This window comes from Coregonus lavaretus (genome assembly GCF_964263955.1).
Source record: "Coregonus lavaretus genome assembly, chromosome: 6".
Lineage (NCBI taxonomy): Eukaryota > Metazoa > Chordata > Actinopteri > Salmoniformes > Salmonidae > Coregonus > Coregonus lavaretus.
In genome coordinates, this window is record NC_139993.1 from 22,634,232 (window position 1) to 22,662,176 (window position 27,945).

General features: G+C 41.5%; 1 protein-coding gene across 1 annotated transcript in view; it reads right to left on the reverse strand.

The window, feature by feature from the left end:
- Positions 1–685: 685 nt before the first annotated feature.
- LOC311131316 (adhesion G protein-coupled receptor D2) overlaps positions 686–27,945 on the reverse strand; it is a gene marked incomplete at its 5' end in the record, with an annotated part of 177,426 nt that continues 150,166 nt past the window's right edge. Inside the window, one exon of the mRNA XM_084164219.1 lies at positions 686–1,082. Within this exon, the coding sequence (XP_084020345.1) occupies positions 945–1,082 (138 nt within the window). The 3' untranslated portion in view covers positions 686–944. The remainder of the gene's footprint in view (positions 1,083–27,945) is intronic.

Here is a 27,945-nt window from a genome sequence, read left to right on the forward strand (position 1 = left end):
GCACGTCATTACGAATGCGATGCACTATGGTGGAAAAAAACACGGATATCGAAAAACAATACTCCAAAATAAATTAATATTTATGTTTTTATTTTGGCATGAATCCGCTACCGTACTTAATTAAGTGTGTGTATTGAATGACAGTCTCGATCAGTCCCCCATCTCATTCTGTGTGTTCTGGTAAAGTTCTACAGCTGCCTTGGAAGTCCTCAAACACTCGCTCTTTCTCTTTCCCCAACCCCAACCCCAACCCCAACCCCAACCCCAACCCTCCTCCTCCTGAACATGCTGACCCTCTGCTCGTCTATGACCTATGCCCCCCTGCTGTCCATACTGACACCATGTCATGACACTTCCTGTTCTGGGGAGTTTCTTTCAAAGCTGATGGACTTTTTCTTCATATTTCAATAAATAATTATATGACAACAACGCCTTGCTGTCACTTCCTGCAGGTGACTCTACCGTTCATTCATTTTTACACAGAGGAATGTTAATTCAATCAGAATGCACCATGGTTCACTTAATGGGGAGGTTATATTTTCATTCCCGGTCATTTTATCATTTTAAGCAAATATGCTGAAAATGATTTTTTTAACAGTGAAGAGTACTGTATGTTTATTTTTAAACAACAATTTTTTTGGAGACATTGACATCACTAGTCTTTACTACTTGGTAAAAGAAAGTGCAGCCTTATTCTTTCGATATATGCATATATTACAGCCTTGAATTCTCTTATCGTTTGTTACCTAATTAACAACACGTCCGTCATTCAACAAAACATTACAAAAAGTAAAAAATGTAATGACATTCTGTACAGAGACAATGTGGAATCAGTATATACAAAATATATATAAAAATGAACACCACCTCAAGAGACAAGCAGACAAAGAAGAAAAACAACAGCAAAATGGCAGAGCAGTAATAAGGGACACAGACGGGTTAGTCTAAATATACAAGGCTGTAGGTTTTCTGGGGGTTAGGGTTTCTGGGAGGGAGAAACAAGACGTGAGCTCGACGTCCATCATGGGTACGTGAAGGCTACATCCACCTGGCATGGCCTCCATGGCTTTGGGAGGGTTATCCTGTCAAAAGAGGAAGAAGGCACAGTGAATGGTGTGTGTGTGTGGTTAAAGGGAAAATCCACTTTTAGTATTTTGTTAATTAGTCCACTGTTGATACAGTCCCAATTTTTTTTGCAAGTTTTCTAGATGCATTTTGCATCAACATGACGATGTGTGATTTTCCCTTTTAGACATGGTTTTTAAAACATAAAGTACCCCTTACGCACAAATGGACACATCTTTGTATACACATAAAGATATATTAATAACCTTTACTAATTTCTACTATTGGCATTATTAAAATGACTGATGTTGTATTAGCACAGTGCAATCTGACTGACGATTCCATGTGTCACTGTTCAATTCTACCCATCCCAATCAAATAGACACATTAAATATCTATTAGTAGCTGTGGTTATAGTAATATTAGTATTATTATCATTAGTACGATGAAATTGCACATGCTGGTCACAAACCACCTGTCTACTAGCAATAGAACCCTCCTTACTACTATGTAAACTAACTCCCAGCTTTGCTTGCAGTGCTTGTTCTCTCTACTGTCTGTAAATGTATTAAACCTTTTTTCACTCCCTGTGAATTTTAATAAATAATGTATATACATTTATACACAGGCACTAACAAGGGCAGCCTCAGGTAAAAAAGACTCACAAATGTATGCTACTCGCATCCCTGAAGGTAGCAGTAGTAAAAACTCTAAGCTCCAACTCTAAGACAGGAAAAAAATAAACAAATGAATAGATTGCCAAAAGCAACAAAAAGAAACAGTTTCCCTCTCTCTAACACGCATACACACCACTGTCAGTTTCTAACAAGTGTCCCTCCCACCCTCAATGTCGAAACACCCCGGAGTTGTATCTTTGCTCACTTGTATCTCAACCACTTAAGAATATGGCACCACATCATGCATGTTGGCTAGTTCTTCTCATATGTTCCCGGCACCTCCACAACACTAAGTCAACCAGAATGGGCCGCAGGGAGAAAGGACTTGGACTTCCTCCAAGAGTGGGAGAAGATGCCACTCAACAGAAGAGAGCCATTTGAAATAGACAGGGAGGAGTGAAAACCCAGAGCAGGCATCTGGTCCTGCTTTCCCCAGCCTCCTCTATCTACCCTGGTGGCACACAGGGCAGCCAAGCCACAACGTTTACAGGAGGGCTCTGTTCTCGCTGCGTTACGCCACCCGCGTGGTATATCGCCCTCTGCCCTGCCATGAAAAAGCCCCACCACAGTGGCAAGGTCTAGTTGGCACATATGCAGTTTAGTGGATGTGTTAGTGCATAGTGGTGGCATGAGTTTCTCACAGTGTTCTGTTGATGACAGAGCATTCACGTTAGATTACATTACTTTTAGTTCCATTGGATGTCTTTGCAAGAAAAGTGCCTTAAAGGGGCAATCTGCAGTTGCTACATCCATGAATTAATGATAATGTAACCATTGATTCTTGAAGAATTTAACTTATAAATTCCTCGTACCCCATCAGAACCCAAAATATAAGCTTGTTTTACTCCAATGTTTGTAAACAAAGTCAATGTAAACAAACACTGTATATCCTCAAAACATGGTTAAACTATCATTTTGATATCATGGATGGTCAGTCCTTGCATCCATAGCTCTGTCTATGAATTTGAGAGTGGTTACATTTCTTCAGCCTAAGCTTTTTACCGAAACAGTGGCGGGGAGTTCCCATTCATTGTTTCAACTGCAGATTGCCCCTTAAAAGCTGCACTCCTATTGATTGTCTTCCTCTGTCGTAGCATTACAAGCTAGATACAAAATCGTGTCTCAAAGCAAACACATAAAAACACCTGTCGTTCGATTAACACCAATCAGGGCACATTAACCTCTTCTTCTTTGAGTTTTCACTCACAAAGACCCTCGCCCTCTGTCCTCCAAAAGAAAAACAAACAAGTGGTAGGCAGCAATGTAAAACAGCATTATAGTACTGCTCCTCTAAGTGAACAATCATGTCAGAACTGTTTTCTGAGCCAGTTCCATATACTGTACCAGAAAACGACCAGATACAGTATATCTGGTAGAGGGTTTAATGTTTAAAATAAAATCTCACTGAATAGCAGAAAGAGAAAGAGGCCAAACATTTCTGAACTCTTCTGAGGACCAATTAGCCAAGTTTACGAGAAACCCAGACTGCGGCTTATTGTTAGCAGCCCTTTAGACAAACTCATAAAATGTACGACTCAAATTAATAGGCCAACGTTTGAATAGGATTTAGCTGATTGTTATGCAAAACCCTCACCTTAACAAACAAATATGGCGGGTTTTGAAACGGAATGGACCGAAGGAGGCGGCCGATTCATATATATGCATGCATAATACATAAATACGCATGAAGTAGGGACCCTACAGCATTAAGCTGTGTTTTTCTTATTATTATCCTTATTAGTCATTAAGTCGAAAAAAGGGTAAGGAAAAAAACAGGGATACATTTATTTTTATTTTTTATTTAAGCACCTGAACCTCGCTTGCAGCATTCCATTCATTGCCTGGACAATGGCGTAGTATCGGATGGAGATTTTTCAATTTAGAAAATTGAGGAGCATGCATTCAGTCCTGTTCATGTCATACCGGCACTTAAATCCGACATAAAAAATAACTCAAGGTTACGTTCAATTGAAAGCCCCAGCCGATGAGCACTTCAGAAATCCATTTAGCGAGAGAGACGGACAGAACATTGAATTCAAACATGTCGTTGCGCTGTTAAAATGGCCAAAGTCAAAGTATTTCCGAAAACTTGTTTTCTCCTCGTTTGCCTCACTCCTTTGTAAAATACATGAAACTCATCCCATGTAGGGACAATAGGCACAAATACATAATCACACCAGGCCTCAGACAAGTGCCTGTGGACAATAACGGTCATGGTGGGAATCTGACCTTTGGTTTGCCAACGGCGAGAAGAGTGCCGCGAGAAGTAAAATATATGTAACGATGAAATAAGTGACAAACTGAAAGCTGTGACATCCTCTTAACATTTATGCTTTGGCTGAACTCATGTTGTTGAACTCCTTTTTATATTGAATAAACACTTTTCAACACACACTGACTCTTGAAAATACACTGATTTAGTGCATCAAATATAGACATCAAACCATACCATTACAACATTAGAGCAGAGCTAGAACTCTATTGAGGAGATTGATTAACCTAAACAGGTTAATCCTTACACTGATAATTCCAGATGCATTGTGTGTGGAAGGACAGTGAGCCATTATAGCGTTTTAACTAAGAGCCCCTGTTTAGTTGGGAAATGTGCCTTTGTCAGATGACAATAGACTGGGCTGTGGAGACAACATTTGATAAATCAGCATGGGGATGCCACTCAAGGTCACATCTGCCAGTTTATTGGAGAGTGAAACACAGACACACACACACAAACACGCATGCACAGACACATGCACGCACACTAACACACACACACACACACAGAGAAAAAGGGAAACAAATAGTCACACACTGGACACACAAATGATCACAGACAGACACAAAAAATAACATAACGTCATATGAATGGAGGTAACCAGTTTCATCAAAGAAACACTTGCTGATTGACTCACTGACACTAGAAACATCTCCTTTTCCCTTCATGAAGCACGTACACACACACATCCCCCCACCCATCCACCTTACACACACACAAAGAGGCACACAAACACACTTCTACCCTCACCCACCTACCACCCCTTCCCCACATACCCATACCCCACATGTACTGTATGGTAGTGGGGGAAGTGAACTCTGAGGGAACCCAGTACTGCAGCTCTGGCCTGAGCAGGCCTCTGTCTCCTGTGGCTCCCTGCAGCCTTGAATTGTGACCAACTGATGGAGGGCTGAGGAAATAACACAGAAATAACACAGACCAGCAGGCAGGAGAGGGGAGGGGAGAGAGAGCAAGCAGGCCAGGCAGGGTTCACACTAAAACACCCTGCACCTCAAATCAAACCCAATACACAGACCTGAATGCAGCAGATCTGTTTGTATGTTTGGCATGAGAATGAACATAGGAGTTGGCTATACTGCACAAACTGATCTGGGACCAGGCTAACTCCAACGCATACCTGCAAGAGATTGTAGAGAAACCACTCCAACAGAGCCTGATCCTAGATTTGTTTGTAGGGGAGAGTGGGGTAAGTTGTGCAAAATGATTAGTTGAAACACCACTTGTTTCTAGGAAACCATACACAAAATGAACCATGTTAGCAAATATTTAGGAAGAGGTAATCATTTCTAACATATTTTAATAGGCTACATACAGTGGCTTGCGAAAGTATTCACTCCCCTTGGCATTTTTCCTATTTTGTTGCCTTACAACCTGGAATTAAAATAGATTTTTTGGGTGTTTGTATCATTTGATTTACACAACATGCCTACCACTTTGAAAATGCTAAATAAATTTTTTTGTGAAACAAACAAGAAATAAGACAAAAAAAACTGAAAACTTGAGTGTGCATAGCTATTCACCCCCGCTGGTGCCGCTTGCTTGGTGGTGCCCCTTGCTTAGTGGTGTTGCAGACTCTGCCTTTCAGAACAGGTGTATATAGACTTTATTTAACTAATTATGTGACTTCTGAAGGTAATTGGTTGCATCAGATCTTATTTAGGGGCTTCATAGCAAAGGCGGTGAATATATATGCACGCACCACATTTCTGAAAAAAAATAAAATTCATTACACTTCACCAATTTGGACTACTTTGTGTATGTCCATTACATGAAATCCAAATAAAAATCCATTTAAATTACAGGTTGTAATGCAACAAAATAGGAAAAACGCAAAGGGGGATGAATACTTTTGCAAGGCACTGTATAGCCTACCTTTTTGTGTTATATGTATATATTTTTGCTTATTTGATCTAGTCACTAACATAGGCCTACGGCATTGCACCAAATTCTTGTTTCAAAAATATCTAATCTGTGCTTCAAAACCAAAAAGTTGCGCATCTTGAGTGTTGACCAATGACCAGTCATCAATATTGCACGGCACGCAAAGCCGGGCGCACATATCCAGATTAGTGACCAGAAAGCGCTTGTTAAAATTTCTCCAGTTTAGCCTGGCAAAAACAGAGTAGCCTACCTACGTTTATATTATCCATATAAAATACAGTTTAGCAATCTGCTACGGACGCATCTTTGCCAGAACAATAGCCTGCCTACCTGGTGATTTCATTAATAATTTTCATATTTCAGATAGGCCTAGTTTGGGTGGGTTATAATTGTATACCTCAGTGGTGGGTACTAGCTATATGTCCAAAGATAGCTGTAACATCACACTACCTTCAATACTTATGGGATGAAGATGTAACATATTCTGGCAAATTAATTACAATATTTGTAAGAAAAAGTCTACAGACTGATCATGCCTTCTATCCGATCCTGCAACCTCCGCTGCACACAGGTAGGCCATTTGAACCTGCTTGCTCTGTACTCCAGAGATGTGATAATGTGACATGATATCCCTAGTTGATGTTGACTGCTAACATGAATGACTTTCAGCTCAAAATGCAGGTGCAGTTTATTTCTGCATCTTGAGTTTTGGAAATGCATCACCATTTATGGCTGTAATGACAGGCCACATTTGCACAGCGATTGTGTGCGTGTGTGCGCACGGGCATGCGCGTGTGTGTGCGTGTGGGTCACAAGCGTCGAACCACTCCTTTTTGGGGGTCCTGGTTCAAAGAGTTTGTGAACCACTGAGCTAGTGAACAGATTGCTGATTTGATGTACAGATTTGTTGTAGGATCGGGTGCAGCACAAATGTCAAATTGTAGGGAGAGAGGATTTCCATAAATAAATATGCAGCTCCAAAAGAAAATGGTAATCAAGAATATTAACTGTTTACTTTGCATGCTCACCAACAATGGGCCATCAAGCAACAATTACTAGCATAGGCCTACTAGTCTTTTGGTATGTCAAAATTGCTTGAAATTGATCATTTACTTATGAAGCTTGCATTTGGAAAATGTGTGGGCTGTCTGGTAGCCTCAATAAATAGATAAAGATTTGTAGTTGAACAAGCCATTGCATGTATAGATTTTTTTTTTTTTTACTTGAGACTTGATTTGAAAAAACGTGTGACTTGACTCAAGACTCGACCCATTCTACTTTGGACTCGACTTGAGACTCGGACCTTGTGACTTGAGACTTGAGACTTGGTCCCACCTCTGCGAATTGGAACATCGAAACAACATCCCTGTCCCAGACAACTACCAGCACCAACATCCACTGTCACAGGACACCATCAACCACTTACCCCAAGGTGGCTCATCTTACCCAGTCCTTATGCTCAACTTACCCCATACCGGGGGTAAGTTGTGCCAAGAGACCACTTTTCTTTTGACAAGTTATGTTTTCAAAACTGTTATGTTAACATGAATTCTAATTATTTCCAGGGATACACAACATCCTGGAATATATGTAGATATCTTTGTTAAAAAGAATACTATATTTCCCTTGACGTAGTGATGCTGAATGTAAGAAATGGCTCACAATACCCCACTCTCCCCTATGTTTAGAATGACACCGACCATAGGAGTCGGTTATAAGGCACAAACTGATCTGAGACCAGGCCATCCCTAACACAACCAAACGCAATACACAGAAACCTGGTTGAGAAACCACTCCAACGTAGCCTGGTCCTAGATCTATTTGTATGTTTAGAATGACAACAACCATAATAGTTAGCTATAGAGCACAAACTGATCTGGGAACAGGCCAACTCCAATGCAACAGAAACCTACTGGAGAAACCACTCCAACGTAGCCTGATCCCAGACCTGTTTGCATGTTTGGCATGACAATAAACAAGGAGTCGGCTATAAGGCCCAAACTGATCTGGGACCAGGCTTACTCCAGATTGAATGGGGACTGGCTGATGGTGAGCTGGGGAATTAACACAGAGCAGGGGAGCAGAAGGGTTCACACCCCAAGTCAAACACCATAAACAAACCTGCTGTGAGAAACTAAAGCAACGCAACCACTCACACAAGTCAACCGGAGGGGTCTGGACTCCATCTACATGCAGTCAACTAAGCCGCCATTTTGGGGAGAAGTGACATTGTTGAGTCAGAAGTCAACAGGAAGGGTCTGGACTCCATCTACATGCGGTCAATTAAGCCGCCATTTTGGAAAGAAGTGACATTGTTAAAGCAAAAATGAAATGTTGCTGCTGTGGTCGTCTCTTGACAAGTCGGTATTGCAAATTAGAATCCATTCTTAATAATAATAATATGCCATTTAGCAGACGCTTTTATCCAAAGCGACTTACAGTCATGTGCGCATACATTTTTATGTATGGGTGGTCCCGGGGATCGAACCCACTACCCTGGCATTACAAGCGCCATGCTCTACCAATTGAGCTACAGAGGATGCACTTGCCTGCATAAATAAAGGTGAAACAAATTAACATTGTCTGGTCTGGTACTTTGAAGTGGGTGATTTTAAGCCACCACCACCACAGCAGCTAAATATTGTTTGTCCTTGAGTCATGAGAGAAGCGTGTTTGACGCTTTGTGTGACAAACAAAAACGTGCACAACCTCCCAATCTGGAGGGAAGATGGGAATGGGGGATGGGAGGTATGTTGTGGTGTGTGTGCGCATGCATGTGTCTGGGTGTGTTTGTGTGTGTGTGTGTGTGTGTGTGTGTGTGCATGTGTACGTACGTTTGATGTGTGCCTGCATGTGTGCGAGGCACCGACCAACACAGAGACACCTTAAGGACAAAGAAAAAACTGCCACAACACAACCTCCAACAACAGTATCTCTCCTTTCATTCCCTCGCTCCTTCACTCTTCCTTCCCCCCGTCTCTCTCGCGACACAGAACAATGTTTGGCGGGCCTTCAGATCCAAACAGCTGTTCCTAGCAGCAGCAGATAGGTAGTTCTAATGGGAAACATCATTTATTTTGGCTGCCGCAAGGTCCCAAGAGGCCCCAAGAGAGAACCACAGTAAGATCCCGGGCTCCGGGTCCCTGACGGCAGCCACACGCCATCAGAGGCCCAGGAAAACCACACACTTACACAGAGAAAGCACATCATAGGGCCTGTGGACACAAGAGTTCGGTGAATAGGGCTCTGCATCTGTTAGGGTCACGATGGAGAGGAGAAAAGATGAGGGAAGAAAGGAGAGGAGAGGAAAGGGGAAAAGAAAGAGAAGAGGTGAGAAGAGGAGGAAGAGGGGAGAGGAGAGGTTGAGTGTGTCGGCAGGGAGCTGCTTCTCGTCACCTTCAGACAACGACAGCCTGTCAAGCTTTCGTTGACCTGTGGAGGATCAAGCACGCTACTCCTGACATAACAATGCCGCTGAGGGTGTGTGTGAAAGAGGGTGTGTGTGTGTGTCTCTGTGTCTGAAATACTGGGGATGTCCTCACACTACACTCACAAATTGCGGTATAGGGGAGAACAGAACACTGATAGAAACGCATACTGACAGATACCCTTCCATTGTGTCTTCAACGCAGGGATCGATACGAGATTGACGGCAAGAGCATGTTCGGCTAAAGCACCTCCAATTGACTGCCATTCTACCCAGTCTCTCTGAGGACTGGGTATGATATTAGACACTGATTCTACATTTCATTCCAACCAACTTTCCAAGTCAAGTATGAATGTTAGCACTGAAACAATGCGGTATGGAGCGGTGTAAAGGCTGGAGTATGCCTGAGGCAGGACCACAGAGTCTAGCAGGTGGATCAGATCTATATCACGTGCAACCAGAGACTGCCTCAGAGCCAGAGGGGCTCCCCTGAGAGGGTGAGAGAGATGGAGGGAGAGAGAGAGAGGGCGAGAGAGAGAGAGGGGGGGGGAGGTGGTGAGAGTGGAGGGAGAGAGGGAGAGGAGGCCATATCCGAATACCCATACTTGTATCCTAAATAGTAGGCTGTTTGAGCATGCGAAAATAGAAAGTTTAATAGTATGCGACATTTCGAAAATATACTGAACTAAAATATAAACGCAATATGAAACAATTTCAAGCCTCTCTCGGTCCACACAAATGTGTGTGTGCCCACACACACGCACAAGGAGGTGACACGTGCACACACCTGCAGGCTGCCGTTAGTGCTACCAGCTTTCTCCCCATTTCTTTTGAGTGTGTAAATATTATGAAATCCTGAGTCTCAGGTGATTGGCCGCTACAGACAGACATACATTCCACTGAATCCTCTTGTATTCTTCAGAGGGAGTATCACAATCATAGCTAACAGCAGGGAAGAATGAAACCTTCCATTCATAGAGTAAAAAAGCTCCCTAACACATTGCTTTAATCAAGTGCTTGCTCTACAATACCAAGAGCAGAATTTTCCTTCAGTCCAACCCTCGATGCCAAGCCAGACACCAGTAACACAGTGGCTAACATACAGTTGAAGTCGGAAGTTTACATACACTTAGGTTGGAGTCATTAAAACTCGTTTTTCAACCACTCCACAAATTCCTTGTTAACAAACTATAGTTTTGGCAAGTCGGTTACGACATCTACTTTGTGCATGACACAAGTAATTTTTCCAACAATTGCTTACAGACAGAATATGTCACTTACAATTCACTGTATCACAATTCCAGTGGGTCAGAAGTTTACATACACTAAGTTGACTGTGCCTTTAAACAGCTTGGAAAATTCCAGAAAATGATGTCATGGCTTTAGAAGCTTCTGATAGGCTAATTGACATAATTTGAGTCAATTGGAGGTGTACCTGTGGATGTATTTCAAGGTCTACCTCCAAACTCAGTGCCTCTTTGCTTGAAATCATGGGAAAATCAAAAGAAATCAGCCAAGACCTCAGAAAAAAAATAGTAGACCTCCACAAGTCTGGTTTATCCTTGGGAGCAATTTCCAAACGCCTGAAGGTACCACGTTCATCTGTACAAACAATAGTACGCAAGTATAAACACCATGGGACCACCCAGCCGTCATACCGCTCAGGAAGGAGACGCGTTCTGTCTCCTAGAGATGAACGTACTTTGGTGCGAAAAGTGCAAATCAATCCCAGAACAACAGCAAAGGACCTTGTGAAGATGCTGGAGGAAACAGGTACAAAGTATCTATATCTGTCACGTTCGTTTAAGGACGGGTCAGACCAAGACGCAGCGTGAAATGCGTACATGTTTATTTAACTGATAAACACACGACAAAACAACAAACGAAACGTGAAGTCCTAAGGCTAACACACAAAACAAGCCTACTCACGGAACAAGATCCCACCACTAACGAGTGCCAATAGGCTGCCTAAGTATGATCCCCAATCAGAGACAACAAGCGACAGCTGCCTCTGATTGGGAACCACACCGGCCAACATAGATCTACACATACTAGATCATTCACATAGATATACACAACATAGAATATTCACACCCTGACTCAACATATAAGAGTCCCCTGAGTCAGGGCGTGACAATATCCACAGTAAAATGAGTCCTATATCGACATAACCTGAAAGGCCGCTCAGCAAGGAAGAAGCCACTGCTCCAAAACCGCCATAAAATAGCCAGACTACGGTTTGCAACTGCACATGGGGACAAAGATCGTACTTTTTTTTTTAAATGTCCTCTGGTCTGATGAAACAAAAATAGAACTGTTTGGCCATAATGACCATTGTTATGTTTGGAGGAAAAAGGGGAAGGCTTGCAAGCCAAAGAACACCATCCCAACCGTGAAGCACGGGGGTGGCAGCATCATGCTGTGGGTGCACTTCCCAAAATAGATGGCATCATGAGGAAGGAAAATTATGTGGATATATTAAAGCAACATCTCAAGACATCAGTCAGGAAGTTGAAGCTTGGCTTAAGGACAACAAAGTCAAGGTATTGGAGTGGCCATCACAAAGCCCTGACCTCAATCCTATAGAACATTTGTGGGCAGAACTGAAAAAGCGTGTGCGAGTAAGGAGGCCTACAAACCTGACTCAGTTACACCAGCTCTGTCAGGAGGAATGGGCCAAAATTCACCCAACGTATTGTGGGGAGCTTGTGGAAGGCTACCCGAAATGTTTGACCCAAGTTAAACCATTTAAAGGCAATGCTATCAAATAATAATTGAGTGTATGTAAACTTCTGACCCACTGGGAATGTGATGAAAGAAATAAAAGCTGAAATAAATCATTCTCTCTACTATTATTCTGACATTTCACATTCTTAAAATAAAGTGGTGATCCTAACTGACCTAAAACAGGGAATTTTTACTAGGATTAAATGTCAGGAATTGTGAACATTTGAGTTTAAATGTATTTGGCTAAGGTGTATGTAAACTTTCGACTTCAACTGTAAATGTCAATTTGAATTGGTAAAGTCATAAATAATAAAGCGAGCTACTTTCTACACACACACACACACACACACACACACACACACACACACACACACACACACACACACACACACACACACACAGGCTCCAACCCAGCAATGTTGTACTGTGAGGAACAGGAGCTTTTAAATTAAACATTCACAGCAGTCACCTCTTTTATGGAAATCAGCAGGAATAAAACAAAGAACCTTTTACAGTACAGTAGCCTATGCATGCAATTGAGACATTTTGGTGTTTCGCTGACAATTACCAGCCTCGTCTGGTACAGTATGGTAAACCCGAACATGAACGTTATGTGAGTTTCCTTTGATGTCTTTGTTTTGGGACAGAGGGCATCTTTGTGTGTACTTGTGATGATTACATGTATGCAAGACATGACAACACACACACATGACCCATTTGACCTGTGCTGTGCTGACCTTTAGGCTAAGCTCAGGTCAGAGGGGACTGGAAGACACTATATCTCTCTCCTGACCCACATCCACACGTAAACAGGAAAATGCCCACGGGAAGGAAGGAAGTCGTATTTTTTTACGGCTGGGTGTTTGGAGGGACGGCGACAATGTATAGACTGATGCTACGAAGGGAGAGCTGTGTCTGTCGATGTGTGTGAGGTGACAATTTGCTTGGTTGTACTCGAATACGCTTTCATGACATTGATTAATAAATTGAGTTTCTATTGAGAAAAACTATGTGCAAAACAATGTCTGATATGATAAACACTTAAAATATACTACAAAGGTGAGTGGGTCGGTTGTCATGGATCTTCCTGTCTCTAGCTCGGTTTTAAATGGCATCGTTGTTCCTGCTCAAGTTACCGATAAGGACTTAAACTAACTATTGTCTCTTTCACCGTTGCCTTTTCCTCGGATACAGATCAAAGGCATGTCAGTGAGCACAAGACGTTGAAAGACGTCTCAACTTCTTTTCAGCCAAAAATACGTATTTTCAACGGCTTTTGCTCATAGAGCTTCTGCCTTACCACCTGTAATTAAACTTAAACTGATAGCACATGTACTGTATACTAGCTACAGCAATAATCAGGTGAAACCACCAGGGTTTAATAATAATAATATGCCATTTAGCAGACGCTTTTATCCAAAGCGACTTACAGTCATGCATGCATACATTTTTGTGTATGGGTGGTCCCGGGGCTCGAACCCACTACCTTGGCGTTTCAAGCGCCGTGCTCTACCAGTTGAGCTACAGAGGACCACAGGGTTGGCATCAATTCAGTTTTCAGAGTTGAAATTTTATTCCTGACTCTGCACCAATTACCCTAGTTGCCTTTAAGTCCGGGAAATAAAGCCTTTAAGTCCGGGAAAACTCCAGGGCTGGATGGCATACCAGTGGAGGTATACCAAACCTTTTTTGATATACTCAGAGGACCGTTATTAGCATGTTTTAACCACTCTTATAAAAATGGTAGATTATCAGAAACTCAACAAGGTCTGATTTCATTATTACTGAAACAGGATCCAAGTGGTAAATATAAAGATCCAGTCCATTAAAATAATTATAGCAAAATGTATAGCGCATAGAATTAAAAAGGTTTTGTTGGACATTATTCATTTTAATCAGACAGGTTTTTTACATGGACGATACATTGGAGATAATATAAGTCAAGTACTGGAAACACTAGAACACTAGGCCTGGTATAAAAAAAAACATTTAAAAAAAAATAAAAAATAACATTGTAAAGTGGTTATCCCACTGGCTATAAGGTGAATGCACCTATTTGTAAGTCGCTCTGGATAAGAGCGTCTGCTAAATGACGTAAATGTAAATGTAAATGTAAATGTATTCATAGCTTTTGACATAGTACGACTGGAATGTATATATAAATGCCTGGAATATTTCAATTTTGGAGAATCTCTAATAAAATGGGTTAAAGGTATGTATAGTAACCCTAGGTGTAAAATAGTAAATAATGGCTACTTCTCAGAAAGTATTAAACTGTCAAGAGGAGTGGAACAAGGTTGTCCACTATCGGCATATCTATTTATTATAGCCATCGAAATGTTAGCTATTAAAATCAGATCCAACAATAATATCAAGGGGTTAGAAATCCAGGGCTTAAAAACAAACGTGTCATTGTATGGTGATGATTCATGTTTTCTTTTAAATACACAATTTGGATCCCTCCACAGCCTCATAGAGGATCTAAATACTTTTCTAACCTCTCTGGATTACAACCAAATTATGTGTACTATATTACGTATTGGATCACAAAAAAATAAAAATAAATGGTCTGACGGTGATGTGGACATACTTTGTGAGAAATTATCTCACTCCAATATATTTTAATAGAAAGTTAGCAAAAATAGATAAGATCTTGCTACCATGGAAAGGAAAATACCTGTCTATTTGTGGAAAAATCACCTTGATTAACTCTTTAGTCATTTCCCTATTTGCTTATGGTCTTGTCTACACCTAGCGACCTGTTTTTAAAATTATATGAACAAAAAATATTCCATTTTATTTAGAACGGCAAGCCGGACAATATTAAACGGGCCTATTTATATAATTAATATTAATTCGGAGGGCAGAAATTATTAAATATTAAAGCATTAGACCTCTCACTAAAGGCGTCAGTCATACAAAAGTTATACTTAAATCTTAACTGGTTCTATAGCAGATTAGTAAGAATGTCTCATCCCATGTTCAAGAATGGCATTTTTCCCTTTATTCAGATTACAACCTCTCACTTTCGGTTATTTGAAAATGAAATAATCTCCAAAATATTGCTATTTTTAAAACAAGCCATAGAAAGTTAGTTGCAATTTCAGTTTAATCCACCAGAAAAGACAGAACAAATAATACAACAAATATTGTGGTTAAACTCAAATAAACTAATTGATAAAAAGCCATATTTTTTTTTACAAATGTTTACAAAAGGTATAATCTTTGTAAATGATATCATAAATAGGACTGGTGGAGTTATGTCACACATGTAGCTAACAAAAATATATGGAAATGTCTGCTCTACTCAAAATTACAACCAACTAATTGCAGCATTACCACAAAAATGGAAGAGGCAAGTGGAAGGGCGGAAAAGTAAGGAACTTGTCTAAACCCTGCATTAAAGACCAAAATTGGTTAACGAAATTGTGACAAATAAAAAAGTATACCAGTTTCATTTAAGGAACAAAACATTGACAGTTGTGCCACATACAGTGCATTCGGAAAGTATTCAGAACCGTTGACTTTTTCCACATTTTGTTATGTTACAGCCTTATTCTAAAATGGATTAACTTGAGAGAATGCCAAGAGTGTGCAAAGCTGTCATCAAGGCAAAGGGTGGCTACTTTGAAGAATCAAAAATCAAAAATATATATTTTGATTTGTTTAACACTTTTTTGGTTACTACATGATTCCATATGTGTTATTTCATAGTTTTGATATCTTCACTATTATTCTACAATGTAGAACATAGTAAAAATAAAGAAAAACCCTTGAATGAGTGTGTCCAAACTTTTGACTGGTACTGTATATATTTACAAAAAATATATGGGGAATTGGAAATGATGCAGACAATTACACAGATTAAAGCCTGCAATATTGAAGCTGATCTACCCCCTAAAAAAAAAGATTTAAAAAAAGAATAAGACAGCACACACAATGATCCCTAGCCCAGCAAGTGGATGGCCGGCGGTAAACCTGCGAAAGGGGTCAGCCGCAGGGCCCTAAAGGAAGTGATTTAATGTCCAAAAAGATGTCCACTTGTTTTTCTTTTCGGTCTTTCCTGTTGTGTTCTGATATGCACTTCCTCTCGAGCCGGGGTGGACACGGGTGTCATCCTCTGTTCCGCCCACACCGCCCGGAAATGTCACCTCAGTGGACATATCACTAGTGTGTGTTAGTGTGTACGTAAGAGAGACGGGGGAGGAGGGATGTTGTTGTTGTGTGTGTATGTGCCAGAGAGAGAGAGAGAGAGAGTGAGAGCGAGAGAGAGAGAGAGAGAGAGAGAGAGAGAGAGAGAGAGAGAGAGAGAGAGAGAGAGAACATCTGTGTGTGTCAGATATAGAGGGAGAGAATATAATGTTACAGTGCCTTCAGAAACTATTCACACCCCTTTACTTTTTCCACATTTTGTTGTGTTATAAAGTGGGATTAAAATGGATTTAATTTACATTTTTGGTATTGTTTGTACTTTGTAATGTCAAAGTGGAAAAACAATTCTTACTTTACACACCTGGATTGTACAATATTTTACATTATTCTTTAAAAAATTCTTCAAGCTCTCTCAAGTTGGTTGTTGATCATTGCTAGACAGCCATTTTCAAGTCTTGCCATAGATTTTCAAGTCGATTTAAGTCAAAACTGTAACTAGGCCACTCGAACATTCAATATCGTGTTGGTAAGCAAATCCAGTGTATATTTGGCATTGTGTTTTATGTTATTGTGAAAAGTGAATTTGTCTCCCAGGTTTTCCTCTAGGATTTTGCCTGTGCATAGCTCTATTCCATTTATTTATATCCTAAAAAAAATCCCTAGTCCTTGCCGATGACACGCATACCCATAACATGATGCACCCACCACCATGCTTGAAAATATGAAGAGCGGTACTCGGTGATGTGTTGTGTTGGATTTGCCTCAAACCTAACGCTTTGTATTCAGGACATAAAGTTAATTTCTTTGCCACATTTTTTGCACTTTTGCTTTTAGTGCCTTATTGCAAACAGGTTAATGTTTTGGAATATTTTGTATTCTGTACAGGCTTCCTTATTTTCACTCTGTCAATTAGGTTAGTATTGTGGAGTAATTACAATGTTGTTGATCCATCCTCAGTTTTCTCCTATCACAGCCATTAAACTCTAACTGTTTTAAAAGTCCCTCTGCGGGTTCCTTCCTCTCCATCAACGGAGTTAGGGAGGACGACTTTATCTTTGTAGGGACTGGGTGTATTGATACACCATCCAAAGTGTAATTAATAACTTCACCATGCTCAAAGGGATATTCAATGTCTGCTTTTTTTTTAACCAATCAACCAATAGGTGCCCTTCTTTGCGAGGCATTGGACAACTTCCCGTGTCTTTGTGGTTGAATCTGTGTGTGAAACTCACTGCTCGACTGAGGGACCTTACAGATAATTGTATGTGTGGGGTACATACACAAGGTAGTCATTTTTTAAATAATGTTAAACACTATTATTGCACAGAGTCCATGCAACTTATTATGTGACTTGTTAAGCACATTTTTACTCCTCAACTTATTTAGGCTTGCCATAACAAAGGGGTTGAATACTTACCGACTGAAGATATTTCAGCTTTACATTTGTTATTAATTTGTATTTTTTTGGGAAAAAACACTAATTCCAATTTGACATTATGGGGTATTATTGTGTGTAGGCCAATGACAAAAAACAATCTCAATTTAATCATTTTTAAATTCAGGCTGTAACACAACAAAATGTCGAAAAAGTCAAGTGGTGGTGACACCGTGATGATCCTTTCCTGTCTGTCTCACTATCTGCCTGGCCAACACCCATTCACTGAAGCATTGCAGGCTCAAGGACATGTTATTCACTATGCTGTATAGTTCCACACCCAAATCCAAAAAGGAAAGACTGCTCATTCACAGAAAAGGTAGAGGTAACCGTTTCAGGTTAGCTTAGTGGTTAAGAGCGTTGTGCCAGTAACCAAAAGGTCTCTGGTTCTAATCCCCGAGCCGACTAGGTGAAAAATCTGTCGATGTGCCCTTGAGCAAGGCACTTAACCCTAATTGCTCCTGTAAGTCGCTCTGGATAAGAGCGTCTGCTAAATGACTAAAATGTAAAACATCTGAATCCAACTGTAGTGATTTAAAAAATCTCCATTCCTATTAGGCAACTGCAAGGAAACGGGGCGTAGGTCTCTCAAGTGTAAGTGTGTGTGTCTGTGCGAGCACGCGTGTGTATAATGTATACAATATGTACTTGTGTGTGTGTGCATATGTATCACAGAGCCCCAGGTCTCTCAGAACATCACTGCCTCTTACCGTAATGCTCTTCCGCTCTTCCTCTCCTGCTGAGGGATATGTAGGACAGAGAGAGAAAGACACACACACACACAGAGGAAATAACATCAGCAGCGGTGTCTAATGAGGATATGAGGCGTGGTGATGGCACATTAACGACAGGACCCCTGACAGCAGCACACGTCGCCAGAACAAAAGACAGCAACACTTTTAATTCAATGACAATTGTTGGAGTTAAACAATGGCCCTCGCTACAGTGGTTTGAGAAAGGTGAGTCTGTCTGCACTTCACCTCAACGGCTTTCTGTTTTTGGTTGTTGTCCCTACGGCTAAATATTTTGATATAAAAAATTACCTCACAGTGGCATTCGTCCATTATTTTTCAGGACATATCTACAATAGACAGGGCCTGACAGAGACCAGACAATGGTTGGAATGTTCCTTGTCAGCCATGCACACACTTTACCTATCAAAATAAAACTTAACTACAGTTAGTTCATTTAGCATGTTTGTTAACTACAATTTGTTAATTTAGCTACAGTTTGTTAGATACATTTAGTTAATTTAGCTACAGTTCGTTAGTTCATTTAACTACAGTACAACAAACACACACACACACAAAGCCTGACCTCTTCTTTGAAGATGGGCGTAGATGTGTATGTGTGTGTGTGTGTACATGCATGCGTCTGTCAGTTGGCACAGTGGGAGATACAGTAGGGAGCATGAGCCCTGCTCCAGAGCCGGTGTGGCACTAAAGGCGCTAAAGCTGGTTTTAATTGCTGTTGAAACCCTGAGGTCACAGGGGTGCGTTTGAGTCTTAAACCCAGCTGCGGGTGAAAAATGGCTACATTCAGCTGTGAGTTCTCTGGTGATAGGAAATTGTATGTTCTTTTCCCCGGCTCTTAGAGGGCTCTTAATGAGGTCGGATTGTGGCACGTGCGACCTCTGCAACGACAGCACCGACTGCACTAACGGCAGCCTGCAGGTGTGTGTGTGTGAGGTAAAACAGGAACTAGGGCCCTGCCTCTGCTGCGGAGTCACCAGCAATAGAGAGTAGAGGACATCCCTAAGGGAGAGAGTGTGTGTGCATGTATATGTTTGTGCGTGTGTGTGTGCTCCAACAGCCCCCCTCCTGTTGACAGGCTGACACCAGCCGCCCCCTGCCAGGATGTGTCACAGCACCCGGGCTAAAACAGGAAGCCCCAGCGCTCCCCTAGTGATTGACAAGCTGCCCTCGTGATTGACAAGTGGAGGGCCAGGGAGGCCCCACAGGGCCCAGCCCCTGGCTGTGTCTGAGTGGAGGGGCCACCTGGGCTGCCAAGGGGGTCCCTATCGCGTGTGACGCCTCACAGAGGTGCCGCTGCTCAGTGTCTGACCACTCGTCCAATTAACAGACAGGCAGGGGGGAGATACATCAGCTGCACTGGTTTGATAGGGACAACAATATCACTGAGAGGAGAGATATTTACTCAAACACACATACAACTGTGCATAGAAGCTGGACAAAAAGAAGAGCCACTGTAGAGAAAAAGAAAAGTAATGTCGGCTCACTGTTTGCAGATACGAGTCCATGTCTTGTAGTTCAAATCATCTATACAGTGCCTTCAGAAAGTATTCACCCCCCTTGATTTTTTCCACATTAATTGTAATTTTTGTCAATGATCTACACAAAATACTTTGTAATGTCAAAGTGGAAGAACAATTCTAACATTTGTAAAAAATTCATGAAAAATAAAATAGTCATATATCTTGAAGTATTCAACCCCGAGACAATACGTGTTAGTTTCAATCAAATGTATTTATAAATCAACATTATTTAAAGACCTTTTTACATCAGCAGATGTCACAAAGTGCTTATAGAGAAACCCAGTCTAAAACCCCAAACCGCAAGCAATGCAGATGTAAAAGCACCTTTGGCAGCGATTACAGCTGTAAGTATTTCTAGGTTAGTCTCTAAGAGCTTTCTACACCTGGATTGTGCAACATTTGCACATTATTCTTCTCAAAATTCTTCAAGCTCTGTCAAATTGGTTGCTGATCATTGCTAGACAACAATTTTCAGGTCTTGCCACAGATTTTCAAGCAGATTTAAGTCAAAACTGTAACTCGGCCACTCAGGAACATTCACTGTCTTCTTGGTAAGCAACGCCAGTGTAGATTTGGTCTTGTATTTTAGGTTATTGTCCTACCAAAAGGTAAATTCATCTCCCAGTGTATGGTGGAAAGCAGACTGAACCAGGTTTTCCTTTAGGATTTTGCCTGTGCTTAGCTCCATTCCTTTTATTTTTATCCTGAAAAACTACCCAGTCCTTAACAATTACAAGCATACCCATAACATGATGCAGCCACCACTATACTTGAAAATATGGAGAGTGGTAATCAGTAATAAGTTGTATTGGATTTGCCTCAAACATAACACTATGTATTCAGGACAAAAAGTGAATTGCTTTGCCATATTTTTTGCACTATTACTTTAATACCTTGTTGCAAACAGGATGCATGTTTTGGAATATTTTGTATTCTTTACAGGCTTCCTTCTTTTCACTCTGTCAATTAGATTAGTATTGTTGAGTAACTATTTATCCTCAGTTTTCTCCTATCTGTTTTAAAGTTACAATTGGCCTCATGGTGAAATCCCTGAGCGGTTTCCTTCCTCTCAGGCAACTGAGTTAGAAAGGATGCCTGTATCTTTGTAGTGACTCTGTGTTTTGATACACCATCCAAAGTGTAATTAATAACCTCACCATGCTCAAACGGATATTCAATGTCTTTAAAAAATACATATATCTACCAATAGGTGGCCTTCTTTGCGAGGCATTGTGGATGAATCTGTGTTGGAAATGTACTGTTAGACTGAAGGACTTTACAGATAATACTATGTGTGGGGTACAGAGATGAGGTAATCATTGAAAAATCATATTAAACACTATTATTGCACACAGTCCATGCAACTTATTATGTGACTTAGTAAGCAAGTTTGTTCTCCGGAACTTATTTAGGCTTGCCATAACAAAGGGGTTGAATACTTATTGACTCAAGACATTTCAGCTTTTCATTTTAATATACACTACCAGTCAAAAGTTTGGACACACCTACTATTTCAAGGGTTTTTATATATTTTTTATATATTTTCTACATTGTATAATAATAGTGAAGATGTCAAAACTATGAAAAAACACATATGGAATCATATAGTAACCAAAAAAGTGTTAAACAAATCAAAATATATGTTATATTTGAGATTCTTCAAATAGCCACCCTTTGCCTTGATGACAGCTTTGCACACTCTTGGCAATCTCTCAACCAGCTTCATGAGGTAGTCACCTGGAATGCCATTCAATTAACAGGTATGCGTTCTTAAAAGTTAATTTGTGGAATTCCTTTCCTTCTTAATGCGTTTGAGCCAATTAGTTGTGTTGTGGCAAGGTATACAGAAGATAGCCCTATTTGGTAAAAGACCCAGTCCATATTATGGCAAGAACAGCTCAAATAAGCAAAGAGAAACGATAGTCCATCATTACTTTAAGACATGAAGGTCAGTCAATACGGAAAAGTGCAGTCGCAAAAATCATCAAGCGCTATGATGAAACTGGCTCTCATGAGGATCGCCACAGGAAAGGAAGACCCAGAGTTACCTCTGCTGCAGAGGATAAGTTCATTAGAGTTACCAGTCTCAGAAATTGCAGCCCAAATAAATGCTTCACAGGGTTAAAGTAACAGACACATCTCAACATCAACTGTTCAGAAGAGACTGTGTGAATCAAGCCTTCATGGTCTAATTGCTGCAAAGAAACCACTACTAAAGGACACCAATAAGAAGAAGAGACTTTCTTGGGCCAAGAAACACGAGCAATGGACATTAGACCGGTGGAAATGTGTTGTTTGGTCTTGAGTCCAAATTGGAGATTTTTGGTTCCAACCGCCGTGTCTTTGTGAGAGGCGGTGTGGGTGAACGGATGATCTCCGCATGTGTATTTCCCACCGTAAAGCATGGAGGAGGAGGTGTTATGGTGTGGGGGTGCTTTGCTGGTGACACTGTCAAGGCACACTTAACCAGCATGGCTACCACAGTATTCTGCAGCAACACGCCATCCCATCTGGTTTGGGCTTAGTGGCACTACCATTTGTTTTTCAACAAGACAATGACGAAGCATATGTGGGAACTCCTTCAAGACTGTTGGAAAAGCATTCCAGGTGAAGCTGGTTGAGAGAATGCCAAGAGTGTGCAAAACTGTCATCAAGGCAAACGGTGGCTATTTGAATAATCTCAAATATAAAATATATTTTGATTTGTTTAACACTTTTTTGGTTACCATATGTGTTATTTCATAGTTTTGATGTCTTCACTATTATTATACAATGTAGAAAATAGTAAAAAATTAAGAAAAACCCTTGAATGAGTAGGTGTGTCCAAACTTTTGACTGGTACTGTATGGGGTATTGTGTGTAGGCCAGTGACAAAAAAAATCTCAATATAATCCAATTTAAATTCAGGCTGAAACACAACAAATGTGGAAAAAGTCAAGGGGATGTGATTACTTTCTGAATACATTTTACATTTACATTTTAGTCAGTTAGCAGACGCTTTTATCCAGAGAGACTTACAGTTAGGCTAATGTGTTAGATTATATTGACAAATCAATCATATTTATTTTATTTGACTTTTTTGGGGAAAGGGTATACTAGTTCTGGGAGGGTTGCCATATCTTGTAGCCTACAGGTTCTTGTTAACAATCATGTTTAAGGCGAATTTGTAGATACACTATATATACAAAAGTATGTGGACCCCTTCAAATGAGTGGATTCAGCTATTTCAGCCACACCCGTTGCTGACAGGTATACCAAATCGAGCACACAGCCATGCAATCTCCATAAACAAACATTGGCAGTAGAACGGCCTTACTGAAGAGCTCAGTGACGTTCAACGTGGCACCTTCATAGGATGCCACCTTTCCAACAAGTCAGTTCGTCAAATGTCTGCCCTGCTAAAGCTACCCCGGTCAACTGTAAGTGCTGTTATTGTGAAGTGGAAACGTCTAGGAGCAACAACGGCTCAGCTGCGAAGTGGTAGGCCACACAAGCTCACAAAACGGGACCGCCGAGTGCTGAAGCGCGTAGCGCGTAAAAATCGTCTGTCCTCAGTTGCAACACTCACTACCGAATTCCAAACTGCTTCTGGAAGAAACGTCAGCACAATAACTGTTCGTTGGGAGCTTCATGAAATGGGCTTCCATGGCCGAGTAGGTGCACACAAGCCTAAGTTCGCCATGCGCAATGCCAAACATCGGCTGGAGTGGTGTAAAGCTCACCGCCATTGGACTCTGGAGCAGTGGAAACGCGTTCGCTGGAGTAATGAATCATGCTTCACCATCTGGCAGTCCGACGGACTAATCTGGGTTTGGCGGATGCCAGGAGAACGCTAAATGTCCGAATGCATAGTGCCAACTGTAAAGTTTGGTGGAGGAGGAATACTGGTCTGGGGCTGTTTTTCATGGTTTGGTTAGTTCCAGTGAAGGGAAATCTTAACGCTACAGCATACTAGAGCTGCATTCTTGACGATTCTGTGCTTCCAACTTTGTGGCAACAGTTTGGAGAAGGCCCTTTCCTGTTTCAGCATGACAATGTCCCGTGCACAAAGCAAGGTCCATGCAGAAATGGTTTGTCGAGATCGATGTGGAAGAACTTGACTGGTCTGCACTGAGCCCTGACCTCAACCCCATCGAACACCTTTGGGATGAATTGGAACGCAGACTGCAAGCCAGGACTAATTGCCCAACATCAGTGCCCTACCTCACTAACGCTCTTGTGGCTGAATGGAAGCAAGTCCCCGCAGCAATATACCAACATCTTGTGGAAAGCCTTCCCAGAAGAATGGAGGCTGTTATAGCAGCAAAGGGGTGATCAACTCCATATTAATGCCCATAAGGAATGAGATTTTCGACGAGCAGGTGTAGTGTACATAATCATATTTATTTATTTTGTTTGTCTTTTTGAAGACACCTCATACCGTACCAAAAGGGTTGGGGGGACAAGTACATGACATAATACAGCATTACTGCATGACATTGTACTAGATTACATTGGGAAGATTGACCAGCAATGTGACTACAACACTCATTACGTGTGGATGAAGAACGCACCAAAACTAAATAAATGGCAAATGAATTCTATGTGAGGTGCACCGTGTCAAAGCAGGATTTATGTGTGTGTGTGTGTGTGCTCACACGCGTTTGTCTGTGCATGTACAGTGCATTTAGAAAGTGTGCAGAACCCTTCCCTTTTTCCACATTTTGTTACATTACAGCCTTATTCTAAAACTGATTCAATTATATTTTTCCCTCATCAATCTACACACAGTACCCCATAATGACAAAGTGAAAACAGGTTTTTGGAAATTGTTGCAAATTTATAACAAAACAAAAACAGTAATACCTTATTGACATAAGTATTCAGACCCTTTGCTATGAGACTCGAAATTGAGCTCAGGTGCATCCTGTTTCCATTGATCATCCTTGAGATGTTTCTACAACTTGATTGGAGTCTACCTGTGGTAAATTAAATTGATTGGACATGATTTGGAAAGGCACACCTGTCTATATAAGGTCCCACAGTTGACAGTGCATGTCAGAGCAAAAACCAAGCCATGAGGTCAAAGGAATTGTCCGTAGAGCTCCGAGACTGGATTGTGTCGAGGCACAGATCTGGGGAAGGGTACCAAAACATTGAAGGTCCCAAAGAACAGTGGACTCCATCATTCTTAAATGGAATAAGTTTGGAACCACCAAGACTCTTTCTAGAGCTTGCCGCCCGGCAAAACTGAGCAATCGGGGGAGAAGGGCCTTGGTCAGGGAGGTGACCAAGAACCCAATGGTCACACAGGCAGAGATCCAGAGTTCCTCTGTGGAGATGGAAGAACCTTCCAGAAGGACAACCATCTCTGCAGCACTCCACCAATCAGGCCTTTATGGTAGAGTGGCCAGACGGAAGCTACATGACAGCCCACTTGGAGTTTGCCAAAAGGCACCTAAAGGACTCTCAGACCATGAGAAACAAGATTCTCTGGTCTGATGAAACCAAGATTGAACTCTTTTGCCTGAATGCCAAGCGTCACGTCTGGAGGAAACCTGGCACCATTCCTACGGTGAAGCATGGTGGTGGCAGCATCATGCTATGGGGATGTTTTTCAGTGGCAAGGACTGGGAGACTAGTCAGGATCGAGGGAAAGATGAACGGAGCAAAGTACAGAGAGATCCTTGATGAAAACCTGCTCCAGAGTGCTCAGGACCTCAGACTGGGGCGAAGTTTCACCTTCCAACAGGACAGCGACCCTAAGCACACAGCCAAGACAAAGCAGGAGAGGCTTCGGGGAAGTCTCTGAATGTCCTTGAGTGGTCCAGCCAGAGCCCGGACTTGAACCCGATCAAACATCTCTGGAGAGACCTGAAAATAGCTGTGCAGCGACTTTTCCCATTCTACCTGACAGAGCTTGAGAGGATCTGCAGAGAACAATCTGAGAAACTACCCAAATACAGGTGTGCCAAGCTTGTAGCGTCATACCCAAGAAGACTCAAGGCTGTAATCACTGCCAAAGGTGCTTCAACAAAGTACTGAGTAAAGGGTCTGAATACGTACGTAAATGTGATTTCATTTTTTTATTTTTAATACATTAGCAAAATTTTCTAAAAACCTGCTTTGGATTTGTCAGTACGGCGTCTTGTGTGTAGATTGAGTGAAAAAAACAATTTAATAAATGTTAAAATAAGGCTTTAATGTAACAAATTGTGGAAAAAGTCAAGTGGTCTGAATACTTTCCGAATGCACTGCATATGCAAGCAACTGCCAAATTACAGGAAACACTTGGGTAAATGAGGGTTACAAAGTATATTGAAAGCAGGTGCTTCCACACAGGTGTGGTTCCTGAGTTAATTTAGCAATTAACATCCCATCATGCTTAGGGAGATGCCCAGTCACCCATTTATATACCATGGCTAGAAGAAGTGACTTTGAAAGAGGGGTCTCAAAGGAGCATATGGGGTTGTGTGTGTGTGTGTTTATTTGTCTGTGTCTCAGTCACCATATCTCAACCCAATTGAAAACTGGGAGATTCAGGAGCAGTGCCTGAGTGTTTTCCATCAACAAAACACGAAATGATGGAATTTCTCGTGGAAGAATGGTGTCGCAACCCTCCAATAGAGTTCCAGACTCTTGTAGAATCTATGCCAAGGTGCATTGAAGCTGTTCTGGTTGCTCGTGGTGGCCCAACTTTATGTTGGTGTTTCCGTTATTTTGGTAGTCACTTGGCAGTCTAAACTATAAAAACACCCTGCACATTACTGCAGAGTGAGATATTTTTACCACATGGATTTCCACCACAGCTGATCAGAACAACTCCTAGAGCAGGGCCTCTGATTGGACAATTCTGCTTGTCAAGGCACCGTCTCCACGGGGACAGCCAACCAGGTCTCAGACCCACCTCTTTTCCAACCAAAGAAGTTCAGAGAAGCCCCGCCCATGTCTTAACCTTGAACCGTGAGTGGTGAGAAGCCTCTGGCTCTTGTATACAGGTTGAACTGATTCACACCTCTGGGAATGGGCCTATTTCCCCATGTAACCTCTGGTGTGAACTTAATTGTGTGTACTTAAGTATTAGGTTTCAGGCCACACCAGGCCCCACAGAGAAACAGACAAGTTCAACAGCCATACACACTTCACATGGATCGATTGGACCACCCAACTGAAAACCAAACCAAACAGAGCAAAGGGGCCAAAGTCAAGCATGATCATATCAGAAATGGGACAGTAACCGTTTCTACGCTGCGCTGGACATACACACACCTACACTGCACAATCAGCTAGAAACACACACACACACACACAGCACTATCCACAGGACACACACGCACACACAAACACACTGCAAAGTCACGCACGCATGCACACAAGCACAAACACACTGCACAAACAGCCATGGGTTAGCCAGGGATGAAAGACAGTGATGTGACGACTGATGCTCTCCCACCACTGTCCACCAGGGGGCCTATAGTACAGTAGTACAGTATGTCTGATGTGGGCTCTGCAATCTTTATTCCTCCCTGTAACTTCTATCACAATCTATATTCAAATCAAACTCACTTTTACCTCATTGTTTGTTGTTTCATTTGTTTGATCTGTTTTCACAGCATTACATTGCACCAGTGTCTGCTGAAATGGGCACCCGATTCCCTATGTAGGGCACTGCATAGGGTGCCATTTAAGAGGCAACCAGTGTGTATTTGATATGCTGTCATGTATGTGGAGGCGTCCCACACGGCATGCCCTAGTCCAGGGTTCCACAACTGGCGGCCAGCGGGTAGTTTTATTTGGCCTCCCAAGTTTTCCAAGCAAAAATAAATAAAATCTTTTTTTTTGTTGTTGTGAATTTTCATTGTTTATTTTATTTTACTGTTATTTAACTAGGCAAGTCAGTTAAGAACAAATTCTTATTTACAATGACGGCCTACATTGTTGGACATAAAATATTGTAAAACACCAAGAAATCAGCTCCAAGTGATTTTAATTTTGGAAATCTGTTCAGCATTATAGAGATACACGTGATCGTAT